This window comes from Podarcis raffonei, chromosome 1 (assembly GCF_027172205.1).
Source record: "Podarcis raffonei isolate rPodRaf1 chromosome 1, rPodRaf1.pri, whole genome shotgun sequence".
Lineage (NCBI taxonomy): Eukaryota > Metazoa > Chordata > Lepidosauria > Squamata > Lacertidae > Podarcis > Podarcis raffonei.
The window spans coordinates 73,958,867-73,982,655 of record NC_070602.1 but is presented as its reverse complement, the minus strand read 5'-3'; the positions used below and the strand labels follow the sequence as shown (position 1 = coordinate 73,982,655).

At 42.3% G+C, this 23,789-nt stretch overlaps 1 protein-coding gene across 1 annotated transcript; it reads right to left on the bottom strand.

Annotated features, from left to right (window-relative positions):
• Positions 1–1,059: 1,059 nt before the first annotated feature.
• Positions 1,060–23,360, bottom strand: TH (tyrosine hydroxylase). The gene is made up of 13 exons (XM_053393899.1): positions 23,166–23,360; positions 16,019–16,234; positions 12,339–12,513; positions 11,668–11,756; positions 11,158–11,225; positions 9,190–9,240; positions 8,387–8,532; positions 6,797–6,932; positions 6,601–6,670; positions 6,372–6,428; positions 6,060–6,155; positions 5,775–5,908; positions 1,060–3,006 (listed from the first exon to the last, which is right to left on the bottom strand). The coding sequence occupies exons 1-13, from the start codon at positions 23,253–23,255 to the stop codon at positions 2,847–2,849; spliced, it is 1,488 nt and encodes a 495-aa protein (XP_053249874.1). The 5' UTR covers positions 23,256–23,360; the 3' UTR covers positions 1,060–2,846.
• Positions 23,361–23,789: the final 429 nt, after the last annotated feature.

The following is a 23,789-nucleotide window of genomic DNA, read 5'->3' as shown; positions in this document are numbered from 1 at the left end:
GATCCAGCAAGGCTCTTCTTCTGTTCGGAAGCGAGTTAAAAAGGAATGTTTTGAGAAAGGTGGGGATCTATGTGTGGCCTCCTTTGCACTTGATCTGGGAGCTGCAGTTAGTGCAGAATGCTGCAGCACTGTTGCCAGCAGGAGTGAGAATCTATCAGCCTCTAGCGCCTCTGTTCAGAACTCTGCACTGTTTGCTAATTTGTTATGGGCTAACTTTAAGGTGTTACTGTTGGTATATAAAGCCCTTAATGGCTTGGAACCTGTTGATCGGCTGGTTCATCTTACCCCATATGTGCCCACTCAACCAATTCAATCTACTGAACTGTCCCCGTTACAAAGGCCACACAATACTCATTCCACACTTGCAAGAAATCGATCTTCTAGTGTGGCAGCATCTACTCTTTGGAATTCCCTGCCTGTCTGTGTTTTATCCTTCCCTGCTTTCTTTATCTCCTTTAAAGAAAATTCATAAGAATCTGACACTTCTGCTTCTGTCCCCCCAAAATAATGACTCAACATAGCTGACCTTTTAAAAAAAAAGTGTAGTGCAAAACACACACACACCAGGGGGAAGTATGGAAAGCTCTCTTATTTTCAAGGATCAACTTCTGTTGCTGAAAGTTCGGAATGAAGGTCTAGGTCAATTCTTGTCTATTAACATTGGTGCATCATGTCCCTACACTGTGCACATTTGCTGTGGGAAAGATGGAGGGGAAGGCAGCACATTGGTTCTGTGGAAGTGAGTTCCTTTGAGTGGGTTTTTTTCCACCCTGTGAAAGCTACAACAGGACTAAAGTCTTACTTCCTTGCCACTTTTCTCCCTGCTCGCCCTGCTAAGCTGTTGTGATGTAACTATCTGAAAGTCACATAACTGGCACCAATCTACAATACTTTCATCACCTGCTATATCCCTCTAAAATGCGTGGCCAGGAAACCACTTGAACTTTTCACAGGAACTCACTGGATATACAGCATGTGTGATAAGGGAACAAGACAGAGAGGGCTGGAAGCAGAGTGCCATTGTTTAAAAGGGGAGAGATCACGAAGACAAACCCAAGATGCTAGACCAGAAATATAACTTTATTATGAATAAACCTAGCCTCTCAGCAGCAACATGACTCAAAACTGAGAAATAAATATCTTCATTATGCAGCAAGACAGACAGATCCACCCACACAGCAGGAGCAATAGCAGTGAGATCCATTCCTTGAGGCTTTAGTGCACACAAATACCATGAGCAAACCAAAGCCAGACAGAAAAGGGAGGTTTCGTGTGTTTCTTCTCTTGAGTCTCATTCTCAAAGATGAAGCATTTGACCCAGTGACCTGATTCTCTCTCCATCTCTCCAGGCTGTTTTGATTCAAACATCTTCAGCATTGTGCCTGAATGTAGGAACAATGTATGGCAACTATTAGACCTTGCAGAGCTAGTAGCAATACATTTGAGTATTGTGACCTTGCGATATCATCTACCTATGTTTCCATTGTAGCTGATGCTCTCCAGATGTTCTTCCACTTTGGCAATAATTTCATGGTGCTTTTCCACGAAGGATACTCCTTTCTATCCTGACAAAGACAGAGCATTTCCCTACCAAGCCTAGAGAAGGAAGGAGGCTATTTGATACATCTATCAGTTTCCCATGACCAGAAATGGGAGACATATCTATCACCTTGCTAAGGAGTGCTCCACAGAAATAGATCAGCGCATTCAAAATGGAGGGTCCTTCTCCATTACCTGTTTCCTGCTACCTTGACCAGGACCAATACAGTTATCCCTAGGAGATGGTAGCATTTGCTGCTAGGTGTGGGATTCCATTTTGGACTAAGAAGGCAATGCTTCAGTTCTCCACACACTTGCATGGAAATAGGCTATGCTGAGTTCCAGAGGATTTGCCTCTATTTGGAGTACAGAGCATTGCAGCCAGTCAAAGGTTTGTTTCATCCTGAAGGAATTTTTCCCAGACTGAGGGATTAGGATCAGTGAGAAGGTTGTTCCAATCAGATAGTGGTCGCGCTCTGGATCTTGTTTTGAGTCATCGTATTGAAATTTTAAGAGCTCATCCTACCATCAGAATTGGATTTTGGGTCAGCATACTGAGGTTTCTACCTGTCTGGACTCTGAATTCACTTAAAAAATGTGGTTAGAAGGCTTCTTGGCATAATGGCGAGTCTATAAAGGAATGTTTTTCTCTGAAGTCACTGGGTATGTAGCAGAAGTGTAAGCAGGGCCAGGGGGAAGAGGCCTCAGATTTGTACTAAGAAAAGTAGGGAACTTTAGCAACTAGTAAATTGCCAGACATGTTTCAGTGAAAGCCTTCTCCAGTGACCCAATAATTCTATTTGAGTAGGTATTCCGTTAAAGCAATACCTCTCCTCTTCTTGTTTTTGCTTCCTTCTTATTATATTTTTATTCTTCTCTAGCAAAATAAAAAGGCCATGCTAAGCACTTTTATCAGGAAGTAAGTCCTGTTTGGCTTGCATCCATCTAAGTCATCCTCAGAATAGGCCCACTCTGAAATCATTGGGCTGAGGTTATTCATTTTTCCCCCAGTGGGCCTGCTTCGAGTCTGATTAGTTTGATACAATATATTGATACATTCCATTTCCTTTTATTTTTCTTCAATCTAGCTTACTATTAAATAATAAGTATGCCTCTCTTGTCCAGCATATGGGCAGCAAACACAAACCATTGTCATTACTCTGGCAATGGATAGCAACACAAACCCTAAAAGAAACTGTGGCGGCCCAAATGATGAAGTGGCAGGTAGTCACTGCAGGAAGCCAGTTTGGCAGCTGCAGGAACAGGCGTTGGCATGAAGGAGGGAATGGGTCAAATAAACGCGTGTGTTAGCTGATAACATTGAGTGCGTCGATTAATGAGTGAAGCTCATCGCGCACAATCTCCAGGGAGTGGCGAATCTTCTGTGGGTTGTCCAGAAGCTCAATGCTGTATGTGTACGGGTCATACTTGACAGAAAAGGGACGCTTGATGTGCGCTGCATAGGCCCTGCAAGAGAGAGTGCGGAGATGAAAGGAGGCTGCCTCGATAGGCTAGAACTCAAGGACAGAGAGGGCAACGGAAGACATGCTGCAGAAATGGAGAACCTCCTGGCCCTCCAGATGTCATTGAACTCCAATGACCATAACACAACCTCCAACACATCAAGACAAAAATCCGGGACACTGTCTTCCGGGGCCATACTTTCCTGTGAGTCATGTAACCCGTGCGAGATCACGGCCCTGAAAAAAAGTGATTTGGGGTGTGGTGTGCTCTCACATGTGCATTTTGGGGTGCCACGCAAGATCGCAGCTGTGAAAAAGTTCTTTTAGCGGGGACAGATCATGGTGCCCAAAATGGCCGCCATGTTCTCATGCAAAAAAAGCAGCATGTCCTGGTTTTATTGGGATGGTTGAGTGGTATGCCATTCTAGGGCTTCAGGTTCTCTATCCCTGATATACTCAACATTTCAAACAATGTCTAGGAATGTAGGAAGTTGTTGTGGCTGTATCAGACCGTTGGTCCACCTAGCTCACAATATTGTCACTGCTGATTGGCAGCAGCTCTCCAGAATTTCAGGCAGGAATCCTTCCCAGTCCTGTCTAGTGATGTCCAGGATTCAACCTGGGACCATCTGTATGAAAAGCAGAAGGTCAATAATGAGAGTTGCACTCCAAAACATCTGCAGGGCACTAGGATGCCAAAGGCTGGTTTATCCTGTGCTAATTCATTACAGGGGACCGTAGCAAAGTAATTCCTGGAGCATGGTCTAAAGGTAACTTCTTCAGAAGATTTGCTAAGCAGGTCTGAATCTGACAAGACCTTGGATGGGAGGCCACCCAGGAATCTCACTCTTTTGAGTTCTATGGTGAAGGAAACAATGGGATAGAAATGTAACAAATAATAATAAATATGTTAATAGAATAGCCGCTGGAGGTAGGTACCAGGAGCATACATCTGAGTATTATTGGACATTTATGCCTTGTGCATGAAGGAATGTGATTTATTCGATGAAGTATGGTCAAGCTCAGGACAGCTCATGCTGCAGCAGAGGAGCTGGAGGTTTTGCTGTAAGAATTTGCTATTGCTTGTGTTAGAACACCCTCTAGTGGTGTTTTCAATGACATTCAGCTTGGGGGGAGTGAAAGAAAATGCCCACCTTTCCCCATATTTTTGGTTCTTTCTATATTAGAGCCTTTGACCTCTGAACAGATTTTCTTCATGTATTCTGGTTGTAAATATCCTCTTAAGAAGAGTCAGATTGTGAGAGTTAGCTGTAGAACCCAGCCAACAATTAAATATCATTGGAGTAAAGTGTGTGTAAGTGTGCCCCAATAGTCCTTTTTGAAGAGAGAAATGATTCCTAGAGGGGGCAATTGAGAAGTAGCAGGGAGGCTGCTCAACTTTTCCTGCACCCTCATTTCCCTGCTGATATTGTCAAGTGGCTCCCCTGCCCTTCATAGACAGTAATTGTGCTCACCTTTTTTCTCTGAGCTTCTTTCCTCCAAACTCTGGTTAAATGCTATGGTGCCCAAATGTGTTATCAGTTCCCTGGAAGTGTTGTGTTTTGTTCCTGTTTTGACATATTGCAGTTGGAGACTTCAATAGTTATCTAAATTTCTCATTTTCCCATTCTTAATTTTTTCCCTACAATCTGCAGCAATTTGCCAACTTTTTAAAAGCCACCAGCAAATTTCTCCTAATTTTTATATGCAATTTTCCCTAATACGATGCATTTTTTTTAATGTATGTACCCCCCCGAATATATGCATCAAACCTATGCTGAGATTGCACTGTAACTTATCTGTACTTCCTTTTAACAATCCACAGCAAAACCTTAGTTTTAACGCTTTTCCAGAAATGTGTGTGAATGAGTGAGTGAGTGAGTGAGTGAGTGAGTGAGTGAGTGAAAATGTTCATATATTGGATTAAGAAGAAAATGTATCATAAATGGCATGCAGCAAGAACAGTAGAATATAGGTATGGCTACCACATATGGATCCCCATTGCCCTGCTGATCTACCCTACCGTACTTTTCTGTGTATAAGACAAGGGGTTTTTTACTCAAAAATCATGTGAAAAACCGGGACTCGTCTTATACACGGATAGTGCGTGGGGGTGACGGGTGATTGGTTGCAGCCGGGAGCAGGAGCTCATCAGCGGTGATTTTGTGTGTGATTAGTGGCCGTGTCAAGGGTTGCTTTGGATTGGCTGCCACTTCGACAATCAGGCATGCTATTGGTGTCTGCTGTTGGTGAGTGAGCAGGCGCATGTTGTTTTTGGCAACGCAAGCGATTGTCAGCATTTGTTAGTCGGGTTAGTGATTTTTTGCATTCCCCCCCCAAAAAAACGCTCTTCAACCCTGGGCATACACCCCCCCAAAAAAACAACAGCTGAACAACCTTGGGCAATCCTCCCCCAAAAAGCTCATCAACTCTGGGCCATCTCAAAACAAGTACCAGACTTTTAGGAGACATCTGAAGGCAGCCCTGTTTAGGGAAGCTTTTAAAATATGAAGCACTATTGTATTTTAATATTTTGTTGGAAGCAGCCCAGAGTGGCTGGGGAAACCCAGCCAGATGGACAGGGTATAAATAAATAATAATAATAATAATAATAATAATAATAATAATAATAATAATAATAATTATTATTATTATTATTATTATTATTATTATTATTATTATTATTATTTTCTCCCCCCATTTTCTTAATTTTGAGTCCCCCAAAATATACATGGGGGCATCTTATAGACAGAAAAGTACGGTATATCTTACCTGAGTTTTGCTTTGGCATCACTGAAGCTCTCTGATACAAAATAGACTGGTTGGTAGGCTTGATCTTGATAGGGCTGCACAGCAGTAGAATCAGGGTGAAAGTCCCTTAGCTCTGGTTCATCCGACAAAGAGTGCTGAATGAAGGGAGGGAAATGCCAAAGTTTCTTGCAGGAAAACCCCTAAAGTGACTACTGTGACAAAGGACTAATCAATGGAACAGGAGAGCACAAGCTAAGAGGCAGCCGTGTGCTTCAATTTAGCTAGGAGGAATAGGTGAGCACTTACAACTAGCTCCCCGTAAGAGGAGAGGAGTCCAGCTCCATAGGCTTTGATGATTCCATTCTGTTTGCAGAGGCCAAACTCCACTGTGAACCAGTAAAGCTGGGAAATAAAAACGGGATCCCAAAGGAAGTTGGTTATTCAAATCTGTAATGATTCTTTTAAATTCACACATATTCAAGATTAGCTGGCCACATGGAACCTTTCCCCTTCACTGGGCATTTCATACAGTTATAACTAAGAAAAATATAGCTAGATTTGGATAAAGTGAAAGCAAAGGGGTTTTTTAAATAAATAAATCCAGAATTAGGGTCTTACTGTCGCAAGTTTTTCAATCTCCTCATCCGTTGCTCCCAAAGATGCAAGTCCAATGTCCTAGGAGCAAAAGGAATAATCTCATGTATATCATGGATGGCTTTAGTTGATCACCCAACTTGTTCGATTTACAGCGCAATGCTATGCATGTCCCCTCTGAAATCAATACCATGCACTATCTAGTCAAGCATAGGCTGTGCTTAAAACACAAGGCATTTCACCTCTTGCTCACCTGGGAGAACTGTGCAAACGTTTTGTCTGCCAACATTGGTACATGCCCCAGAAGCTCATGGCAGCAGTCCCTGGCATTGGAAGAAAGACACTTAGTTAACAGCCGAGTCTGAAGCAGCAAGCCAGACATTAACACGTCCAAGTCCAAGAATACAGTATGATGATAGATTTGAGGCAATTCAAGAGCTAGTACTCACGGCTCTGGAGAGTGCATGGGAGAAGAGGCATGGCGGATGTACTGTGTACATTGAAACACCCTGAAGGCCAAGCTGGCTAGGAAGTCCCGAGCAGACAGGAGACCAGCTACAGGTCGGAGCTGGAACCCAGTTCTCTCTGAAATAGTTCAAACCAGTCTTTGTAGCCGAGTGTAGCATCTGAGCCACATTTTATAGAGCTGTACCGCTGGCTGTATAGGAACTCAAAAAAACTAAATAATGCTCATAAACAATTGTGTACAGTGGTACCTCGGGTTAAGAACTTAATTTGTTCTGGAGGTCTGTTCTTAACCTGAAACTGTTCTTAACCTGAAGCACCACTTTAGCTAATGGGGCCTCCTGCTGCCGCTGCGCTGCCGCTGCACGATTTCTGTTCTCATCCTGAAGCAAAGTTCTTAACCCGAGGTACTATTTCTGGGTTAGCAGAGTCTGTAACCTGAAGCGTATGTAACCTGAAGTGTATGTAACCACTGTATGTGTAACTTTGTGTTAGAAGAACAAGTAGAGATCTTTCCCAGCCTGCATCGGTACTAGAATCATTTTTTTAGAAGTTTTTAGGTGTTTATCATTTGCATGCTTTCTACCCTCAGTCAGACGCAGGATGGGATATTATTTTTAATAATAAATAATAAAAGCAACATCAAGTTATCTAAGATATCAGTCACTGCAGAAACTGCCATGGATACGCTTTAGTTGGAATTGTTCATTTTAGAAATCTGGCCAAAATTATATTTCTATTTGCACAGGACTCTTCCATTATGCTTTTTAATGTTTTGCAAATTTGTGCTTATAAGTACATAAGAATACTTATAGTCATGTGGAATTCCATTGAGTTCACGTTCAAGTCCTTTCTGTGTGTGATGGTCTGCATATACTGATTGACAGTATTCATAAGTGACCCCAATCCATTTTAAAAATTATTTTATGAACTTGGGATTTGCCTTGAGTCAAGGCAGGGTGCCATGGGGGGATCTGGGGCTTGTCTGAGGTCAAGCAGGATCTACTTGAGGCAGGGCCCCCAAGCCATGAAGTGGTACCTTTCTGGAACAGACACTTTTAGAAAATGCTGCAGACAAGCATCTAGCAGAAACAAAATTATGTATCTAAGCTTACTATATAAGAAAAAATGCCACAGTATGTGGAGAGAGAACAGTGGCCTAAGGAAAATGCCTGGAGGGCATAGAGGGAGAGCTCTGGGCCTAGGCTTCTGAACAAGAAGGTGTGATCTTACCTGCAAATTCTGCCCCAAAATTAAAATGGACATGCCAGAGTGGAACTTCTTCTGTGTGCAAAACACATGCTCTACTGCTGAGTTATAGCCCCAGGTTTGTATGAATTAATGCAAGTGATATTATGCTTTAAACAGCCATGTATTACATCATTTTGTAGCCTTTGCCCCTGGATAATGAGCAGTGCTCATGTTTATAGCCTTTCCTTGAACAAACCTTTTCAGAATGGTTGCAGGTTGCAAGAGGTTTCAGCTCCAGCTAAAAAGGGTTTTCGCCACCCTCTTCATCATTGTGAAGAGCAAAGCCTTTTCACTCCAGAAGCAAAACTTGTTTGAGTCCTCACCTTTTAGGAACTGGGAAACATCCTCCAGCTGAGGGATATTATTTTCACTGTAGCCACTGTATCTCTCCAATAAATGGAAGGCATCCAGATGTTCTTTGCAGGCATGAGTGGGATAGAGACTCTTCAGTGTGCTGTACACCTCCTTCCTTCAGAACGATAAGAACATAAGGAAAGCCCTGCTGGGTCAGCCCAAAGGCACATCTAGTCTGCCATCCTTCTCCCACCATGGCCAATGAGGAGTCCACAAGCACAAAAGGGAGGACATATAATTCGCCACACAATTGTGATTCCCAGCAACATAGCCAGAGGCATGCTGCCTCCGATCCTGTAGTAGAATATATAGCCACCATGATAGAGGAAAGACATGGAGGTGTATCTGGATTTGGGGCCGTGCTCTGCAAAACTCAAACCAATACGCAACTCAGAAATTTTCCCATATGGCTCTTACTGATATTGAACTGAGAGAGCCACAAGTTTCTGAGAATAGTTCTTATGTTTCCGAAGTATCTTGTGAGTGATCATGATGAAGGGATGCATCCTGAAGTGCCTATTATTAAATAAAGCATCAGCAGACAGCTTGTTCTGAAGATAAGTTGAATTTACCTGACCCACCTCCCCTCCCTGCACCGTTAGCTAGCCGTTAAAACTATTTTAGCTGTAAAATACCAGTTTTGCTAGCCCAGAGTGACTGTGAGTGAACATTGCCACCCAAAGACCCAATGGAAATTGTGGGGTATATAGCTGGGAGTCTACTGATTTGTGCCGCGTCTGGCAGAAGCTAGGAAAGGTGCATTCATACTCACCAGGTGGTAATCTCTTCTGCTGTGTATTCCACTCGAGGTATTGGGTCACCACTATAATAGGTAGTAGTAAGAAAAAGAACAAGGAGAAGGGAGACAAAATAGCAATGCAACAAATATTAGGGGCCAATATTGTTTAAGTTAAACCTTTGCCCACTTATAACTGAGATGGAGTATATAGCTAATGCATGTCCAAGAGACAAAGCAAGGTTTGAACAGGATAGACAATATTTAAAACCACAAAGCTAACACACAAAGTCCCAGCCCAGACACAAAGTGGTGCAAATTTACAATGCAGACCAGGCCCTGTCTATGAGGAGGAGAAATCTGCGGACTAAATCTTTGTGACTTTTGAAAGTTCCTTTTAAAAACAAGTAGCTCTTGTGGTTGCAGAGAAATGTAAGACTTCTAGGTATGAGTATAGATAGAATAGTAAGGAACAGTAGGGTTGTAGGACACTGAGGCAGACTAACACCAACACACACGATGCAGATTAGCTTGCCCCATTTAGATTATAAGGGGCACTTAAGGATGCACAAGGTAATTCAGTACCCTTTAGCACACTTATAATACCTTGATTGTTGAAGGGTGATAAATAATGACAATAAAAGGGTAGCTGTTGCCCCGCTTGGAAATAATGCTGGAAATACTGGTATTAATATAAGTGTAATCAGGAAGCTCAAACAAGTACGCTATGCCATACTGCTGAGGAGAAAGTGTACAATCATCAGGGGAATCAGCTAACCTAAAAAAAAAAAAGAATCCTCCCCCCCCTTTGCTGTCATTTCAGATATAATATAAATATGAGAAAAATAACATACTTGTCAAAAAAGCCTTACCAAAATAAAGCTCCCTTCACTCTCTAGCATGTCCTCCCTGTTCAATATCCCCATTTCAAATACTGGCTCCTTTTGAAAGTAAAGATTGTTACAAAAGCATCCTTGCTTTATCATAATTGCAAATGCAAATGTAAGTTCATCTCATTTCAAGCAGCTGTTTTGTACCACTGATCATCAGGGTCTGTTTTTTGGCCATCTCCAAGTTATTAGGAAGATTTGGGCCAAGGACAATGTGGTGGCCTTCTGCCTTGTGAAAGGTCTCCAGAGTGGCTCTAGGTGTTGCCACATTACGTACCACATGGGGGAAACATTCATATAGGTGGTATGTTGTATAAAAAGATAAAATGAATGTAGAAAACACATTTCAATTCTAAATCACAAATACAAATAATGGGCAGCTGATTTTATTTTATTTTATTATTTTATTATTTGCAAATACAATAAGAAAAGAAGATTTAAATTGCCATTCTATCCTGGATCCCTCTTGGGTTTGAGAAGAGAAACCAGCCCTGAAGCCTGGGTTTTCTTGGCTCACATTACAATCATTTACTGTATTTTTTGCTCTATAAGACTCACTTTTTCCCTCCTAAAAAGTAAGGGGAAATGTGTGTGCATCTTATGGAGCAAATGCAGGCTGCGCAGCTATCCCAGAAGCCAGAACAGCAAGAGGGATTGCTGTTTTCACTGCGCAGCAATCCCTCTTGCTGTTCTGGCTTCTGAGATTCAGAATATTTTTTTTTCTTGTTTTCCTCCTCCAAAAACTAGGTGCGTCTTGTGGTCTGGTGCGAAAAATATGGTAATTTGAGTCTGAATGCATAACAAATGCCAAGAATGCATAGTTTCTGCAGCAGCATCCGAGACATGAGGCAAAGAAGACACCATATGTATCACTGAAATGGTTGCGTTCAACAATTCACTTCTTGGCTTGCTTATCTGTGTTGCAATGGACCTTTCAGGGATGACTGCAAAAGCTCTATGGAACTGGCAGCCATGAAGCACTGAAAACATGAAGCAGGAGAGTGGAAGGGAAAAACCAAGAGTGTGGAAGGGCAGAATATGGAGAGCAAAGAGAGAAATAAGTGTATGCATGGAAGTCTCAGCAGGTGAGGCTATGCAAGGCAGCAAGTCTTACTGCTTATAGTGGAAGGCAATTTCTGCTATCATTTTCCTTCGTTGCCGATATACTTGATCAGAGAATCCCTTGGAGGAAAGAACAGAGCAAGAATGTTACCTCACATTTTTGCACTGAACAGTTGTAATATTGACAATTTTTATTACAGGTTGTTCATGGTTAGACAGGCAAGGATGTGTTCACCATCAGTTGCTACTTTGTTTAAACAAATAAAAAAGCACCTCCCATGCTTTCTACTTAGAGTGAATAGGCACTTCCAAGTCAACTATGTATTCTTCTCATCTTCTTGAGAAGCTGGAGTGCAAATTAATTTATTAAAGCTTTAAACTGGTGAGCATGAGATGTACCTGCAAGCCTGCAATCGTTTTGCTAGAAATGCAATGACAGCTTGCATTTCTATTCAGTCTATTCAGAAGCAAGCCAAACTATCCCACGAGGAGACAGCTAACGTGAGTTCAGGCAGTGAGGAAATGTGGAAGAGGATTTGGGAAAGAAGAGTTATTCACTCACCGGGTGATCCAGATCCAAATCAGGGTCAAATTTGGTGACCAAATGGTGACATCTATCTAGCTCAGAGATTTTTCTTGGAAACCAATGAACTAAAATCCAAGAGGAAGAGGAGGGAAGTGAGAGAGAAAATAGCTAGTTATAGGAAAGAATAAGAAAAGGGGGATCTAATGGAAATACAGTATGTACCGGTAATTTCCTTCCTTTCCCAGATAAACTATTCTAATAGTAGCTAAACTATTCAAATTGTTACACAGAATTTCAAGTAATTATCTGTTATTTGGATAGCCAGATGGCTGAATGGATGGGCCGGTTGGTTGGTTGGTTGGTTGGTTGGTTGGTTGGTTGGTCTATTATATTAAACTAAGGCTTCAATCCTGTATATACATATACCTTGGAATAAGCACCACTGAATACTTTTGAGTAAACACACATAGACTTGTGCTGTAAGATTGTCAGAAATATACTACGATGCTGCCTTATCTTGCCTCTAACAGATTTGCAACATTCAAAGGTGCATACACCAGTTATTTCTAATACCAGTCTAAAAAACACATGCAGGGAGAAAGGTTTTGCCCTTGACATTTTTCCTTTCTAGAGATTATCTCCATAGCAGTCATATATGAAAAAATCCTTCCCTCGTGCTTTGTTAACCAAGCTTACAGGTTCCTTACACTTGTCTTCTTTTGTGCTCCTAACATCTTCTGAAACCCTTTTGAGAGAACTGATGAGGGTGCTCAGATCAGAGCTGTGGAGTTCACATCGCACAAAGTATTCCAGATCAACAGAGCCCTCTCGCAGTTTCTTACTGTGCCTCGTTTCTAGGTGATGAATTTTGGCTTCAAATGTCTTTAGAGAGACAGGGAAGGAAAAACAATATATTAAAATAAAACAGCAAGGAGACTTCCCACCCACCATTTTTAAAATCAGTTAAGCACTACATTATAAAAAGAGCAACAACTTCAATAAACAAGCTATTTTCAAGTGAGAGAAAGAAGTTCAGAAGGCTCTTTCCCCCAGTTAGCCTCTTTTCATCTAGACGGGAGATGCCTGTTTTTAGATTTCTTGATCTGGGGGTTAGCCACCCCTGGCTTACAGGGTTCCTGTAAGTTTTGCGCTAAAGCATGGGAATAGCCTTTGAGAACATAGCATTACACAGATACTATTATTAATTTATTAACTTAAACAGCAATGGAACAGCCACAGAACATGAGAACCAGACTATCTTCAAGGCAAATGGCAGCCTGTATAATTCCAAGAAAGAAGCCAATTTTTCCATGCAGGTTTTGAACAGCTTCTGTGCTATGCTCTGGCCAAGGTGCTGAATATTAAATGCATGAAGAAGTGTGAAACCATGGCTTGAACAAGATATTCTTCCTCCATCTTATGTCTTCAATCCTTAGATACCACTTTTCTGCAAGTCACCACTGCACTGGGGCAATTTCCTGGAGAAACGTGTTGGGAAGGTCCCAAAGCTGAAACCACTGAAACAACCCCATGAAACCAATTTCCCCTGATTTGTAAGCGACATGGGGAGGGGGGGTTGTGGCGGATGGCGTGTGGCTTAAGTATCATTTGCCCCACTTAGCAATTCTCCAGCGCAATTCAATGTATGTCACAATCCATTATTCCCTAATTCAGGGAGGGGCAGATTTCAGGCTTGCCAGATCTTCGTTTTTTTGTTTTTTAAGCAGACTCCCAAGAGCTTTCAACCAGAACCAGGCACAAGAGATACATCCAGAATTATTTTTTTTAAGGGTCCTCCTTGGTGGGCTTTAATATAAAGTCACTGATAGCATCTGAGATCTTTTCCTTCTTTGCTGAAAGCTGGTGCATAATTTTCACTTCTTAAAGAATTAAACCGCTTTCCCCAAAGAGATTCAGGAGGCGAAAGGCTGAATTTTTTACTCAGAGCTAGATAGACAAAAAGGGAACAGGAGGCAATGTCACTGACAAATTCAATTTAGCCGCTTGTTTTCTAATGCATCCCTGGGACGTTGCCCCTCCATGACAATCAATACCTTAGCATTAATCTGACAGATCTGATTGCATTACCTTTGCTTGAGTTGTATGTAATGTAAAACAGGAGAGGAAAACCAGCCTCCCCACAGCCTGTTTCATCATGAGGCAAATGTCATTACACCCGTCTGTTTTCATATCTTGTACCTGCAGTGCCGGAGGGATCGGGGAAATGAATCTCTCACAGTGGAAGTCTGGCCTGCATTGGTGTTTGCTTTTCTTAAGCTCTTGTAGTCATGATAAACCAAGAGAGCTTCTCAACTCATGTAAATCCCCCCTGGAGGATGTGAATGCCATTTGGAGCAAACACCGTCCTTTGTTCACACACAACTTCACAAACTGATCTCTCCGTCTCTCTCCCTGGGGTATGTGGGTGCTATTCATATTATTAAATTGACTGTAAAATAAGCTTCTCACAAATGCATATGCACACATTTCAATTGTGGAGTCACATGCTGGGAAACGTTTGGGATTCTTTGGTAACAATCTAGATAGATTGGACCTTGTCTTATGGTGTGGTATTTCTGAGTTTGCATGGGAATGATGGAAACAGCAACTGAGTTCTCCCCACTATCAGGGGCCCTACATGGGGGTGGGGTGCTGGCCAAGCCCAGATGGAGATGAGGGGTAACCTACAGAGGAGCCTAGGGAGGGATCCAATGGGTTGGGGAAGTCTCTGGCTAGATTGGGAGGTCTCAAGAAAGAGGATACTGGAGACAGTACCAGTGGAAGGGTCCCCCCCCCCATTTCATCTCCCCACCAGACTCAGTGGCACTAGGCATGAACACCATCTCTGTCCCCAGACTTATTGTGTCCGGCTCCAGTTCACCCACTTTGCCTAATGTCCCACCAGCTCAGCCTCCAAAGTTGTCAGAAACCATGTCCACTCCTGCCTCTCCAAGGGAGGTTGTTGCTCTGACTCTGGGGAGGCGATTATGCCCCCTGCATTGCCTAGGCCCTAGGTCATGGAGATACCAGCACAGGCATGAACAGATGGGTCATGTTAAGCCCTCAGGAGAAGTGCCAGGTTCCTTGCCCAGTTTAAGGAACAGATTCACTTGCCATGCTAAGCTGCCATCCCCTTATAATTGGGTTGCAGGGGGCATGTCGTTGTTAGTTTAATATCTTCACTTGTCTAGCCATGTGTAGCACATGCTGTGCCTTTGAAGTGCATCTTGCCTGTATATCACACTGATCTGAGCCTTAAGGATTTTGGTAGAAATTGAAACCTTTCAAGCTCTTCATCAAGCAGGAGTCATAACATATTTCCATCCAATGATTTTGATATAAGGTACACAAGGGTCTGGGGGTTGTTGAAAATCTAATTTTCTGTTACATTTGATAAAACCATCTCCTCATTTTAATCTCTAGCTCATTATTTGCTGTGGAAGAACAAGCTGTGTAAACCCAAGATAGCCAACTGGTAGCTTCTATGCCACATCTGGCCATACCAACATTTGATTCCTCAGTCATCCGTCTTCTCCCAGGTTGAAAGCAATTTCCTCAGTCTGCACAACATTGCAAGTGGTTTCTGACTTGATCAACACTGGGGGGAATGTAACTGTGCAAACTCAGTGCTGGTTGAACAGGAGAGCAAGTGGGTACTAGGAAAACCCCATCCTAACTGACAGGGAAAGATACATACAAGAAAACAGCAAGGTCAGAAAGGAAGAAGGTGTGGGCCCTCAGATGTCCAACTTCCATCATCCTCACACAGCATGGTCAGGAGTGATGGGAGTTTAAGTCCGACAACATCTGAAAGACCACAGATCCACCATCCACAGCCTAGGAGTTTGGAGCTGGATGAGGAAGCAGAAAGCAGTTAGCTCAAGGGATTCCAGAACCACTGAGCATGTCCAACCAGGAGTTTAAACCAAGAATTGTGGGACTTCCACCTAGCCCAAGCAGGGGCTTCCATTAGAGGCATGGTAGCCAGACACCTTAAAAACAGGGTCTAGGACTTGAAAAGGCCTGACCTCCATAAGAGTTTCTTATTGCCACAACCTACTAAATTTCTTCCATGAGAACTGTAAGACATGAGGGTGCACCTTTCTGGCCCCTCCCACCAAAGTTACCTCACTGAAGTGGCGCACTCTGATACCAATAGGTCTACATTTTGCATTGCATGACTAGGGACATACTCCTGATTCCTACATGAAAACGGGTATCCAGGTACTAGTAGATATGACTCTGGGCAATAATTCATTCTACTGAGACCTAGCCCTACCTTCCACTTAAAGTCTGATATCTAGAAATATACAAACTACCAGGCTGTCCCTTTTCTCCAAACAAGTGCACCTTTGCTTTAGCCAAAAAGGCAACTTCACCAGCTCACCTCGAATACTTTCAGCGCACGGGATGGCAGTGAAGTCTTGGCTCCTTTGAGGGTGAACAAAAGGTTCAGCATGGCCATGCCATCTTTCTCTTCAAAGACAATGGTTTCGGTTGATTCAGCAGCCTCAGAGGCGGCAGCTGCAGCTGCTGCAGCAGCTTCTCTCTCCTTTCTGGCGTCTTCAATGAGACTCTGCCGTCTGCCAATGAATTGTGGGGACTGAGGGAGAATATAAGGGGAAGGAATAGACACTTTCATTCCACAACAGCCAAGGAAAGTGGCCTACATCACTTACTACATTTAAAAGTCAGCTGAGTGCAAACCAAGGAGGGCTTGTTAGAGAACCAGCACATCTCAGTAGCAATAGACTTGGAAAACCTCAGGTCTGTCTAAGCCATTACCAGTCTGGGTGGTCTTGAATTAGACTAGTCAGTATCAGATACGCAAACTATCTCTTGTTAGATACATTACCAGAAGGTGCTACATGCCGGGCTGTCCTTGAAGACAACTCAACATACTTCCACGGATCCAAACTTTGGCTGCCAGGATGTTAAGTGGAGTCTGCAAATGACAGTGGTTGCCAATTTCTTTCCTAAGATGTCGATTTTGACCTCAGAAGCCTTAAACAGTTTAGGACTAGAGAATCGGAAGAATCACCATCTGTAAGAATGTGGCTGTGCACTGAACATGAAAAATGTAAGAAGACTCTGCTGAACCACGCCAATGGCCCATCTAGTTTAGCAAGAAAGGTTTGAGCACAAGATCACTCTCCCCTCCTCTGGTTTCCAGCAACTGGTATTCAGAAACAGGCCATGCTCTGGGTTTCCCTGTTGTCAGATGTGCATCAGAGACAGGGTCTTTTTTACTAGGACACCTAGAATTTGGGATACTCTCCTGAGGGAGGCATGCCTTGCCCCCATCAGTGCTCATTTTTCCTGTTTGTACAGACATTTTTCTGCTTCTGAGACCATTTTAACCTATGATTGGAGACTACCATGGTGTCTTTTTTAGAAAGTTTATTATTCTTATTCAACCTGGATTGTTGTTGTTTTTCTTGTATTTCATTATAAACCCTTCTGAGCTGCCATAGGATGGAAACACAGCACATAAACATTAGAAACCATCAAACAAAACAACAAGAATGCCTAAATAGGCTTTTTTTAAAAATTGCCTTACAGGAGCTGGAATTTTGCACCCAACACAAGGGAGGTGTTGGACAGCTCTTCTTGTGCCCATAAGAATTAGAGAAGAAATAATGTTGTTTCTGAAAACCAGAAGAGAATGTTTTCTGGACTGAACTGAGTTGAAATCTGTACGTTACAAGTGTAACAACAGATGCCTTAAATACATTTAAATAATTAGAAATTATGGTAATCTGTGTTTCTTAGAAATAACCTCCATGGGCACACTTTTTTTTCTTTTACTGGGATTCTAAACACGTTTACGTGGAAGTGGAAGTATAAAAATGTAGCAACAACAAAATTAATTTATAACAAGCACATTACATTTCAGCAAATGTGCTTGACTAACAAAGGGGGCTTTAAAAAAATCTGCCAAGTTTTTAAAATGACCTTATTGCTGCCCCCCACCCCATATATGCTTTTATCTAGTGGTGTGTTTTTACTGTGTATCATCCATTGTTCTGTCAGCTGCCTTGTGAGGATTTGCCCTAAGCGATGGGGAAGAGATGAATAAATCTGCTCTTCTTGCAATGCAGGTCATTTTCTAAAGGTACAGGCAGCGGTTCAGCGAGGCAGGCTAAGAGAAAACCTCAGTCTCAAACATCACCAGCCACCACTGACATCACAGCTAGCCTAAAACTTGCTGCTTCGTGGAAGAAAGGATGGTCGCTGATGTGAATCAGAAGGCTGTGCTTGAAAAGGGAATCTTTCTCATTTTGGTCTTTTCTCTACCTGAAAAGGTCCTGGCCTTGCTTGGTAAGTTGAGACTTTTTTTGTTTGTTTGCCGTTGATGAGTCCTTTGGAAGGAAGAATGCGGCTGGAGGCAGACACTCCAGCGACAGGGTCTTGTAAGGCAGTTGCCTGCACACTCCCTTATTTCATTTATCCCACTGTCACCTCTGGTTGGGAAAGCATGATTTTAAAAAAAAAGACAAAAGCAACCTATAAACTTGAGAAGAGCAATGACAATGAGACGAGTGCATGCAGCGAAAGCAACTTGGCCACCTTCAGCTCTCTGAAACAATGATTGTCTGTCTTCAGCCACAATACCTGCTGCTAATATGATGCTGTCTCCTTGTTCTCTTCGCTGTCTTTAGCATTTATTGTTAAATGTTAGGTTAGGGGGGAAGCAGATGCAGGATCAATTTTGGTAGCTCATAAACAAACAAACAAAGACAACTTAGTGACTTTTGCTGGATCTAGGTTTCAGTACTGCCAGCTAGATTTTTAAAAACAGTTCAACTTGTTTTCTTCGTGATTTTGTAGCTTTCTGAAGTTCTTCTTTTAAGGAGCCTCTGCACATGCAAAGTGAGAAACAGTCCAGGTACACAAAGCCAGCTGTTCTCTAGACACAAGCGAGCAAGACGGCAACCTTATTATTAACCCTTTACCCACATCAGAGTTGTTTGAAATGGATAGTTAGAAAACAATGCCATGTGCTATGAATGCATAAATTAATTGATTGTGTGCAATCACCAGTTCAAAATGAGCATGTGATGTACACACACACAAAAATCCTTTGAGGTGCACTGTATGTGTAATGCACACAAATGCATTCTTGTCAAGCACATTGAGTAAGCACAGCAAAACTCAAACACTGGTGGGAGAGAGGTTGTTGCACATAGGCTCTATAGGGAGGTGTAGAGGAGCATTTCATTTGATCAGCATTTTTAAACAAATAAATTTGCACCTCCTGGACTAATACATAGATCAAAACATAATTGTCCTTCGGATATCATACTTCTCCAAATTTTGCAATAGAGTCCTGGTCCACGTCCCCCTTGTCACGTATTCAGGAATGCGCGAGGGGGTCTTGCCCACCAGGCACACCAGTGCATGCATCGGAGGCACTGCTGCCATGTATTTGGTGTCAATGTGAAGAGACTATGCACACAGATGTATGCTCATTGGGCTCCTCTATGCAAGAGGGAATCCTGAAATCATTAGAATTCTCCCTTGGGTGGAGCAGCTCTATTCACACACATTTGTATGCATGTATAGACCTTTCACAATGATGCCAAGTGCATGGCTGGTGCCATATGTGACTAGCACATATGTTGGCCTGTAGAGAGTGTGGCCAATGACACAACTCCATCCCCACTCATGCATTCATGAGAAGGCAGTCACATGAACCCTCTTCTTATTACCCCACTGTAACACCAGTGGGGCTGCGGCGTAGTAGCCAATGGTGTAATGGGACCATAGCATCAGCCTGCCTAAAATCCACATTCTTTCTAGAGCACATGTTCCCATGGAGTATTATTTTGGATTAATAGCAGCCAGGAATAGAAACATGATGCTTTCTCAAACAGTGGAAGCCATAAACTGCACACAGATTTCCTTCCCACGCCCGTGCCCAAACTCCTGATTTCTTGATAAATCAATGGCAAAAATGTCTCATTTCAGGGCTAGGCAACCTGGTGCCCTCCAGATGTTTTATACTGCAACCCGCATCATTCCTGACCACTGGTCATGCTGGCTGGGGCAATGGACTTGCAGTAAAAATAATAATAATGTGGAGGGCACATTGTATTCTTCCATTAGAATGTACCTATAAATGCTTATTTAAAGGTACATGCGTGTTTCCCCTTTTTTTCATTTCCTCTTCTCCCTGAACTGTTGATCTGCATAATGTAGAGTCTGGGGCATACTTCTTTTGCTCAAAACCAGAGATTTATTCTCTTGCTCACAGCCATAAGCAACAGCTTATTTCAGCTACTTCTTGGAGGGAGGGTGATCCTCCTTCCCCATTCTTAAGCAAAGCCAATTGTTTGTAGGCTCATAAAATAAGCAAAAAATAAACAAATGCATGCCTGTGATTAGTACTCAACATTGCACCTGCAGCTGCAGAGATCAAGGCACTTTGTTGGTTTTGCCACAATGGATCAGCCTGGCTACCGGTCTGGAAATATATGTATGGGCTCAATTCCAGGCAATGATACAGTGTATGCTCACCAAAATCAATTATGCACCTGTTGAAAGTATACGGAAATTTCAGTTCCTCGGTGTGACAGGTCAAACATCCCTAAGTAAAGGTATCAGAAACTGGCTCTCCTATAAGACTTAAGATGAAAACACTTGGCTTTAGATTTGTAAAATGGAGATTTACATTACTAAGTGCACCTGCACTTAATCCACCTTTCAGCACCTGTGATATATAGGAGACAGATGTCAAACCTGTGAAATAAGGTTCTGTCAGCATGTGAAGGAAATGTCACCTATTATGATGTCTGTTGGCATCAGAGGTGAGGAACCACTGGTGTAAATACTGAATGTGGTGCCCCAGGCCTCTTGATCTGTTCTCCTGAACATAAAGTACAGTGGTTGGAATCCTTAATACTTCCATGAGTTTTTGAGGTTAAGATGCATTTTCATTGAAGACAGATCTCTGCCCATTATCACTAATGCAAATCAACTTGCAAAATGTTTATTTTCATACCATACCAACTATCAGAAATGAAGGTATATCTTTCCTTTTTTTTATTAATCCAATGCAACCACATTAGACAGGAGCTTAAAATAAAAAAGAGATGCAACATAGTGGTCCCTTTGGGTTTTGGTTTTAGTACAATGTTTGAAGACCACTATTTCAACATGATGCTTTGATATAGGTCATGAAGAAGCAATAGCCATTTGGGAACCACAGACCTTTGCAAGTTATTGTACATCATTACATTTCTAAATCATAGTCTGTTTCTAAATCAATAGAATAATATATCTATTCCCAAAGAGGAAAAAATGCAGTCTTTAATCCCTTACTTTTGGGGTAGTTCAAGTACTTTTCATATATCTACTTTGGTACAAAGGTTGCTACCCACAAAACCTGGAGTGCTTAGATTTAAAATGCTCTATCTAAGTGTCTAAAAGCTTGATTTAATGCTCTTCTGCATGGTAGGAGCAGTGCACAAGATCAGAGTTTTGCCTGATTCCCATTGAAATTTGTACAATGTGATGATCCAAAATGTGTGTGAATTGCTATACATGCATGTGGTGGGCAAACATAATTTGCTGTGGCTTCCCAAGAAGTGAATTTCCAGTGGGGTGTACATATATAAGATCATCACACATTGCTATCCACAGTGGGAATTCACTTTTCTTCACAGAAGAAACTTCTGTGTTGTTTGAGAGCCAGCGTGGAGCTCTTTGCCCAAGTGCAGAATACACCGGGGATTTATTTTGCCCAAGGTCTGTAGAAATGAGAGTTACGAATTTCCCATTTGTTTCCTTGGAGGTTGGAAAGCAGAACTAAACCTTTCTTGTGTAGTACCACATACAAAAATACAAAAAAAAACACCCTCTAAGAAGCCAATGAAAATATTGTACAGATAACTAATGGTTTGCAGGAGAACTTTTTCTAAACAGAAAGAAAACCTCCTCACTTGAAATCTAGCAACTAGGAGCCAAGTGCTTTTTTGATATTAAATAGCAGCTATGGAGGTAGGTGCTGAGGATCAGAACCATACTGCAGATGAGTGGTGGGTTTTAACCCTTTCTTCCTGCATCATAGTCTTGATGTAAAATGCACTGCTATGTAGCTGTTTTTTGTGGGTGGGTGCGTGGGTAGGATTTTCACTGAGACTGAAGTACAGGGAGAAATGTTAATCTCTCTTCCCATTGCACCATAACCCTAGTCCTGATCCTCCTAGCTGATGTTTAGCCTATGAAATGGGACCACACATTGAACATTGCATGTTATTCAGCCTTTAGCTTCTAACTTTCAAACTGCTTAGTGTGTCTGTCATCCCCTTGAAATCTGTGGGGAAAAATTGAGTGTAAGCAACTTGCAAACTCCACCTGGCTCCCCCAGGCACACCATTTGATTTCCTGGCACTTGGTGATTGGCTCAGTTCACACAGTCAGTTGCCAATCAAATAATCCAGGCATGTGGTGAGTTCACCTTTGGCATTACACCTGCGATGGTCACTCACACTTGTCAATCATGGACTGATGTGAGGAAGGATGTACATGTAAACTGCTTTGAGTTTATTTTAACAATCAAACAGCATGTGAGTTTTATGTAATAAATAAAATAATAAATTAATGTGCGAACCATACTAAAGCAGGCTTCCTTAACCTGGTGCTCTCCAAATGTTTTGGATTACAGTTCCCATCATCCCTAACTGTTGGCCATGCTGGCTGGGGATGATAGAGTTGTAGTCCGAAATATCTGAAGGGCACCTGGCTGGGGAAGGCTGACATAATGTCTCAGTGACATCTATGTCAAATGCATAAGCTAAGAAGCAGGCAGGATGGCAATGAAAACCAAGGATCACATACTCCCAACTCGGCTAGCAGAATTTGTGAGAGTTCAATCCAACCTAGTTCAGGTGCATAAACCCTTCATGAGATTTTATGTCCTTTCCCTGTGCATATCTGCTCTATGCAAAAACCTAATATACCGGTAACTCAGATATGATTTTTGCAAGCCATAGTGAGAAAAATGAAAGTATTACAATATTGCATAGTAGCAGTTAGAAAATTGGTCTGAGTCCCCACTGCCTTGTTGGTTCAAGGCATGGTATTGGGGGGGGGCAAATATTTTCATTTTATGGGAATAGAACAAACATCTCACTTTAACACTAAGGAATCAAAAGCCCTGCACAGCAACTCAGCATTCGATGATAATAACCCTCCTTGCCATCATTCTTCTCTGAGCATAACTCTTAACATCATTCCAGTCTATGATGCATAATTGCTACACTATATTCTTTTTCATTAGCATCTTATTTCTACATTCTTTTTTCCTTTGGCACCTGTATGATAAGTGCATACAAATTATTAGCACAATTCCTAAAGCCTTTTGAATGGAGAATTTTGTCTAGCCACTGGCTTCCCCCTTAACAGAATGCTGTTCTAGCAATTCTAGAATTCTGGAACTTCTATAAATCATGTGCCATTGGTCCATTTGCTGGCCGCAGCAAAGCAGCATGAGCACCTGTGGCTAGTTAGAGGTGGGGATCTTTTCTTACCATGATGGCCTCAGCTTGCTTGGAGTCCAGCTCTGACACTGCCCGCCGGAAGCCTTTGGCCGAAGAACTGGAAGAGTTTGGGGTTGGCATCCTTGCTGGTGCACTGGCTCAGCATTCAGCTTTGCTTTCCCTTCTCTTCCCTGGGCTTTTATAGGGCAAGTCTGACGTCAAAGACCCTTTCCGATCCCCCTCTGCCCACCTCCCTCTCTCCAGCCTGAGGGAGAAAAGGGGAGGAGGGAGCAGAGGCGAAGGAAAGAAGCACTTGTATCCCATTAAATCTAATTGCTGTAAAGATTACAGGCACCCAGCTTCTGCAAATCCACCGTGAGCACTTTTGCTGCACCCCAAAGTACTTGGTAGGCTAAATGCTCGCCTTGTGCTTTTTTGCAGCTGATTCTTCCACTGTGTAAGCTGTATATTCCATAGGGCTCTGCTCCAGTGGGAGTTCCAGTTCATGCAAGCATCTTAACACTGCCAAACAAGAAATGAACAGGAGGAAACCAGCAAGAGGTGCTTCCCTTTAATCATATGAGTCTGGCTATATGGGAGTAAGGAAAATATACTTTAAGATTAGTTTTAAGAGTTAGGATGGGCAAATCTTTCACTTTCAGGTTCTATCAGTTT

Excerpts from the sequence above, each read along its gene's own strand:
- TH (XM_053393899.1), bottom strand. The coding sequence starts at position 23,255 with ATGCCAACCCCAAACTCTTCCAGTTCTTCGGCCAAAGGCTTCCGGCGG. Across the intron at positions 16,235-23,165 it reads AGCAAGCTGAGGCCATCATG|TCCCCACAATTCATTGGCAG; the intron begins GTAAGAAAAGAT and ends ATTCTCCCTCAG. Across the intron at positions 5,909-6,059 it reads CCTCTTACGGGGAGCTAGTT|CACTCTTTGTCGGATGAACC; the intron begins GTAAGTGCTCAC and ends CCCTTCATTCAG.